The sequence below is a fragment of the Limulus polyphemus genome, unplaced genomic scaffold, assembly GCF_000517525.1.
Source record: "Limulus polyphemus unplaced genomic scaffold, Limulus_polyphemus-2.1.2 Scaffold1702, whole genome shotgun sequence".
NCBI classification, from domain to species: Eukaryota; Metazoa; Arthropoda; class Merostomata; order Xiphosura; family Limulidae; genus Limulus; species Limulus polyphemus.
The window spans coordinates 163,376-170,026 of record NW_013667312.1 but is presented as its reverse complement, the minus strand read 5'-3'; the positions used below and the strand labels follow the sequence as shown (position 1 = coordinate 170,026).

Sequence of the window (6,651 nt, the reverse complement as noted above, 5' to 3'; positions counted from 1 at the left end):
CCCATTTCCATCATTGAATGCATATATATATGATTTGTAGGTGGCACTGTTTGAGTGGTTATTAAGTAATGTTGGAAATAATTAGAATAAATGCTTCTAAAAAAAAAACTGATTTCTACATTTTAATCTTCTTAAAACCCAAGAACATCCATCTATCCCCTTGAATACTAATAGAAGCTGCGTAAATGGTTTACAAAGGTAGATCAAGTAAAAAATTAGGGGAAGGGATTACAAATTCAGCAAATTTAAACAGACTTACTTGAATGGAAGACTTAGAGGAGTCTAAAAGTACCTAAAAACTGGATGATTGGAATCTCTACATCCAGATGAGGAGTTCATAAGCTCTCCAGATAGTAAGACTAAAAGATGCAAGTTTAACATATATCTACAGTTAAGGCAGCATTACTTTCTTATAGGGTGGGCCCATCTATTGAAGAGTTTCCCATGAGGTAGAAACTGCAACATTGAAGGGTAGATTGGGTGAGTATTTCAGGAATCCATGTTGGATAGCGGGAAAAGGAGTTTCCGTATATGATTTAGTGTAGCTTTTTAGTAGAAAATTGGAGAGCCTAGATGGACCAACTGTCATCCCTTAGATATGAAATGGAATTTGTAATAATTGTAGCAAAGCAAATCATTTCTGAACAAATGTGATATCTCAGTATAGTAAACAATGGCAAAAACCTCTGTTATAATTATTAAAATATTTAATATTAGTATTATACATCTATTTTGATACTGTGGCAGAGCATGCCATACAAAGCTTTTTTCAAATTAGTGGTGATAGACGAAGTCATAATTTTTAAAACTGAACAATCCGTTCCTGTTGCTGGAACCTCTCATCCATGAATTCAACGGATGTTTTGACAATTTTGTTAAAGAAAATGACCATATTTTTAATGATCGAGGATAGGTTCATCAGCTTTTGAAAACTGTAGCATCTTTTTTTTTTCTTTCATTAAAGACCTGGTTGTTTTGAAAAAATGCCAATGATTTTCATTTCTTCTGGAAACTCCCTTACTTTTACCAATTCCTTTGGAAAACCTTCGTCAGTCATGTAGGGGGTGAATGACGAATGAGATTTTGTTTATGTAACTGTGGAGTAGCTCAACCTGTCAAGACAACACTTACAACTGCTTACTGACAAGGTTGATCTTGTAAAGCAAGTCATTTCGTGCCACAAATCTGAAACTTAGTAACTTGGCAGCAGTTGTAAGAGCGTTGTCTTCAGCAGTGGAAACCAACCAACACATTGTAGATCTTTCCCAGCTGTTATCAGAGTGCACAAACATCATCAGCTCCACTTTCCCATTGCTTGTAATTCAAGACTGCTAAGTTAACTGGGAAAAATATAGCAGTACTTCTCTGTAATGAGTTGAAGCAGAAATGTCTTAACCACATGTACCACTATACAGTAGTGTGTTGTCTGTCAATCAGTCAGTAGACACAAAAATAATGTCACAAAAGGGATGTTTAATATTGCAATTTGTACTATCGTGTGCATGTCATGAATGAGGAGAATAATTATGCACTCTGTAGGCTACAAAACAGCATAACATGTGAACTTCAAAAGCAAGAAATAAAAATATTTGTTACTATTAATTTTTGTTTTATTTACTCTTGAAATAACCCTTTCGGGGACCCTGCAGAAGTACGTCTAGTATATATACGTGCTTTGAATCAAGTAAAAGAGTGTCATTTCCTTTGTGTGACAGTTGGTTGCATTATTCGATATGTTGATCATGTTGTACATTACATAGTATAAAGAAAGTTTTGGATTAAATCTCTAATTCCTTTTTGAAGACTGACCACTCTTCTTGACTTTTTTGTTCTGTTATCCCACCCATGGTTTCATAAGTCTTTCAGTGTAAGTGCTATTTCCTCTAGTTGATTCAAAACAGCTTGGGTCATACTGGTACCGCTTGTGTCTTTCATTGACAAAAATCTGAGGAAAGTCTGATAGATATTTTGTAAGGTGTTTTTTCCGTGACAGAATGAAACATGGTCTTATACTCAAATTTCTGGAAGTTTCCAAGCTTCTCATTATTCCAAGAAGAGCAATATTTTGAGTTCCACAAGGTCTTTCCAAGGCAATAATATTTTTCAGTTATAGCTCACAAATGGCACAGTGGTAAATCTGACGACTTATAATGCTATAAACTGAGTTTTGGTACATGTGGTGGACATATGTATACTACAGTATAATAGTTTTCAGGCTTATCTTATATACTACAGTGTAATAGTTTTCAGGCTTATCTTATATACTACAGTGTAATAGTTTTCAGGCTTATCTTATATACTACAGTGTAACAGTTTTCAGGCTTATCTTATATAGTACAGTATAATAGTTTTCAGGCTTATTTTATATACTACAGTATAATAGTTTTCAGGCTTATCTTATATACTACAGTGTGATAGTTTTCAGAATTTTGTAGACATTTTGAGCTACCCTTTCTTTTTTTTTAATATTGGCATTTCTGTGAATATCTTGAAAAAAATATAGAAATTTCTACTGTATGGAGAGGGCTCCATCCTTGCTTTACCATTGGCTATTCACAGCAGAGAGCATTCTAAATGATACTAAAACTTGTACTCCAAAATGAAGATGTTGAAATTTCTTAGGTTTCAGGATATTGAAGGCTATAGAAATTCTTTTAAGATTATCTTAGAAAAAAAAGCTCCAAAAGAAACTCCAAAATGTGAAATGTACAATATAACCATAAAATCATGGGCATACTTACATTATTTGCTATGAAAGAAGCTTGATAATAATAATGTTTTATCCTGTATTCCTTCCTGTCTATATTCCACTCGTAGTTTGTATAGAATAAGGAGAACTAGGCTGGTGACAAAAACACTGGTGTATCTTTGACCTTAATCACTAAAGATTAATTGAAACTATTAAGCCTATTGTTTAAATTTTAAAAAAAGAAAAAAACTTGTAAGAACCTTGAGTTTTACCACAAGCTACTGCATTATTCCACTTAGTAAATTAATTTTCTGAGAAACAGACTACATTTTGTCAAACTAAGCATAAATTAAAACTGCATAGGGGACAAAGATATCAAAATTAAATAATAGGGAGAACAATCGCCAAGTTTTTTTTATATAAATATATATATATGCATATATAAAACTTGGCAGGTGTTCACCCTATTATTTAATTTCCACATTTTGTCAAATTCTCAAATTTGTATTTAGGTTTTAAAAATATAGTTATGATATGTTAGAGGGTGTTACTATGAAATATATCTATTCAGAGCTTAACTAGCCTCATAGAATGTCTCTATATTCAGTTTTGAGCACCTCTAACTTTCACTTTGGCTCCAGCTTATCAAGTCTTCTTAAGGAAGTAGAAACATATGCTGTGTAGTAAGACTTGTCAAGGAAAAATAAATAAACACTCATAAAATTATGAAAAATAAGGTAATATTGTTTAAAAGAGACAAAAAAAGCTTTTGGTGAGCAAAATTTTTCTTTTTCAGTACGTACAATTTTATTTGCTTTACTGCTAATTTTACTGAAAGTCCACCTTTGGACAATTTTTATTGCTCACCCATAAATAGTTTTTTAATTTTAGCCATGGGTTTGCCCTATGGTAAAGCCCTAGATTTGAGAGCTGATGAGCTAGGTTCAAACCCATCTAATACCATAAAATATGGGTGCATTATAAGAGTGACAGTCAATTTGTTAGTGTCGATGGTAGGGTACTACTGACTGGCTGCCTGCCCCCTGGTCAGTAGCTCACAATTAGGTATGGCAGTAAGTAGCTTTAGTAGCTGTGCCATAAATACAAGTAGTTTTTTTTATTTTTTTTAACTTTTTGCAATGTAGAAATAAAGAATGCTAATTTCGAGATTATGGCCAAAAGTAATAAGAAAAGCGGTCATCATATTAAAGAAACTTTGTTAATTAATTGTCCAAAATCTCAAATTAATGAAGTTGGATCATCTATGAAATTTCTTAAAATTAAAAAAAAAAAAAAATAAATATATGAACATTTTTAAGCCTTATGTTTGTATTTGAGTTTTTCCTGTAAACTAACAAGACCTTTAATTGTATTTTGACAGTCATGGAAGACTACAAATTTCTTTTCAAGGTGGTTCTGATAGGAAATGCAGGAGTTGGGAAAACTTGTATAGTACGTCGGTTCACGCAGGTAAGTTAAATGGCACCTAATATGAGTTTTGGTTTTATGGTGTCCGATTCTACATGGAAGGTGTTCATGCCTGGATGTTTTACACACTTGAGGGTTTTATTTCCAGATGATAACTTTGGTGTGATAAAGCTTCTACCCTTAAAACTGTACTATTTTAGACATACTTGTAAAAAAAACTCTTGGGGAATATAACCAGAGGATGCTTATAGGCATACTGTACCTTCAACACCTGAATTCCTCGTACTACATCTGTCACCAAATAATACCCTCTCCCCTAATAGTCTCCTAAAACATGAGAAACTAACGAGTTGCTCTTTTTTTTATAAAACATTTTACTAATGATTTTTTATTGCCAAATCTTTTTCATTAGTACGTAAAACAGAATGATGGTTTTATTTTTGTGCTTTCACTTGATGTTTTTTGTTTTTTTAAGTTTTCCCTTATAAATTAACTAACTGGATGTGGTTTTTATCCTTTTCCCTTTCCAGACTACTAGATTGCATCATTGCCTTACAGGATTTTGATAAGTCATGTTTTGTTTTTTTGTTGTTGGTAACTGACTCTATTTTGTTTTATTTAATAGACTGAAAAATTCTGAAAAAACACTTCTTGATGTTTAAACTTTTTAGTGATATTTATTAATGACCAGTTGACTAAGGGTCATCTGAAAATATTAAAATGTTTTAATCCGATTCCTATAGTGATTATGACTGTTGTGTCAGAAGGAGTAAAAGTAGCTTTGTTTTTCCTTCCATAGTTAAAAAAACAAAACTTCACAAAGAGTTTTAATTGTGTGTTAGTTTTCGATGATTTGATAACTCTGCAGTAGTTACGTGCAAGAAACTTTCCGAAAGCCTCTAAATTAGATATTAAAATAATAATGCACAAAGAAAAATTAACATGAAAATAATTATGTTAGAAAATCTGTAAGATTTTTTACACAGGGTCACCAGATTATACAGTCGTGTGAATTTATGACCACATTTATATGAAAATTTCATTTAAACTTCGACAATGAAATAAAACAAGTCAATCTATTCATCCAAATGCTATTGAAACAATTCACTTATAAATTGTTTATTTGTTTCCTTATATAACTTCTCAAACACTTTAAACATTTTATACACAGAACAGGAAAAAATAATTTACTGTATCAACCTGAATGTGAAATTAAAAAAAAATTAAATAGTTTTGTCAATGAAATATAAAATTAAATAGACCTGAAACAATCACGTGGGAATCTGTGAATTAAAATTTGGTAAACTCGCAAAAATTAAGGATTAAGAAAATTCCAGATTTTGGCCTTTGAAAATAAATTTAGCATTCGCGTGTTAGTTTTACTTAATTTATAAAGGTTGTGTGCTACGAAGGCAACTACTAGTATTATCTGACCATAGTAGTGTACTTCAGCTAAATTTACGTTAGAATGATGCAACTGTTCTAGATACACAAGAACCTACATGATAAAAGTTTCTGTGTCATTATTTACTTATACTTATCTGTACAGGGTCTTTTCCCTCCTGGGCAAGGAGCTACAATCGGTGTTGACTTCCTCATCAAGACTGTACAGGTGGATGGAGAGAAAGTAAAGGTATAGTAAAGAAATAAGAGAACTTTATGTTGTGCGTATGTGTATAAATAACAAAGTACGGCTGTAAGTCTGCAGGCTTATTACGCTAAAAATTGGGTTTTGATACCCGTGGTGGGCAGAGCACAGATAACTCACTGTGTAGCTTTGTGCTTCACAAAAAACAAACCAGTAATTACACTTTTGAGAAGTACAGTGTTAACCCTAGAATTACTGATGGAATCCATGTGGATCTCATCAGGGTTTTAAGCATATTTTTCTAAACTATTTAGGCACTAAGTTGCTTGTGGATTCGTGACAATGTTGGTGACACAGACCCTAATAACATATGAATCTCACAAAAAAAAAAGTGCCATCAATATTGCAATCAATACCAATAAGTACAGTTGGACTTCCTTGGGTATTTAGCAAAGAAAAGAGTGATTTCAACCAATGTTTCTGGACAGTTAATTACAATAAGTGGTAGGGCAACCAAAAGTCTAAAATTATTCAATACGATGCAATAAATGGACCCCACCTTAGTGAATGGTATAAAAATAAGTCGATAATATAAGGGTTAAATAGCAGTATAGTTTTCAGGTGTTATTTTTGTGACACCTCAGGGTAAATCCTCTTGTCGCACCAAGTGGATACAAATGTTAAGTTGGATAAATCTGATTATAGCATCCAAAGGGATAAATTATAATTTGTATTTTATAGATGATATAATTAAACTGTTATTCATATTAAAGAAATGGTAAGGTTTTAACCAAAAATTCCTACTTTTATTTTCTACAATCTTTCTTCAGTTAAAATATTTGTGTTGAAAATATTAAAAAACATGGAAGGCCAAAAGAAATGTATTGTTACAACAGCGGAAGTCACGTGACGCTAGTAACACGTCATGATATTCTAGAAGGATCAT

General features: G+C 32.1%; 1 protein-coding gene across 7 annotated transcripts in view; it reads left to right on the top strand.

Moving 5' to 3' along the window:
• The window catches only part of LOC106464625 (ras-related protein Rab-30-like), a 22,834-nt gene that overhangs the window by 10,723 nt on the left and 5,460 nt on the right, over window positions 1–6,651 (top strand). For 5 of the 7 annotated variants that reach the window (XM_022392352.1, XM_022392354.1, XM_013924780.2 and 2 more), the window contains 2 exons: window positions 4,071–4,159; window positions 5,667–5,750. In XM_022392352.1, coding sequence (XP_022248060.1) covers window positions 4,073–4,159; window positions 5,667–5,750 — 171 coding nt within the window. In that variant the 5' untranslated portion in view covers window positions 4,071–4,072. Of the gene's footprint in view, window positions 1–416; window positions 481–3,232; window positions 3,382–3,883; window positions 3,886–4,070; window positions 4,160–5,666; window positions 5,751–6,651 lie in introns of those variants that run through there. The other 2 variants (XM_022392351.1, XM_022392355.1) reach the window with 2 other exon arrangements.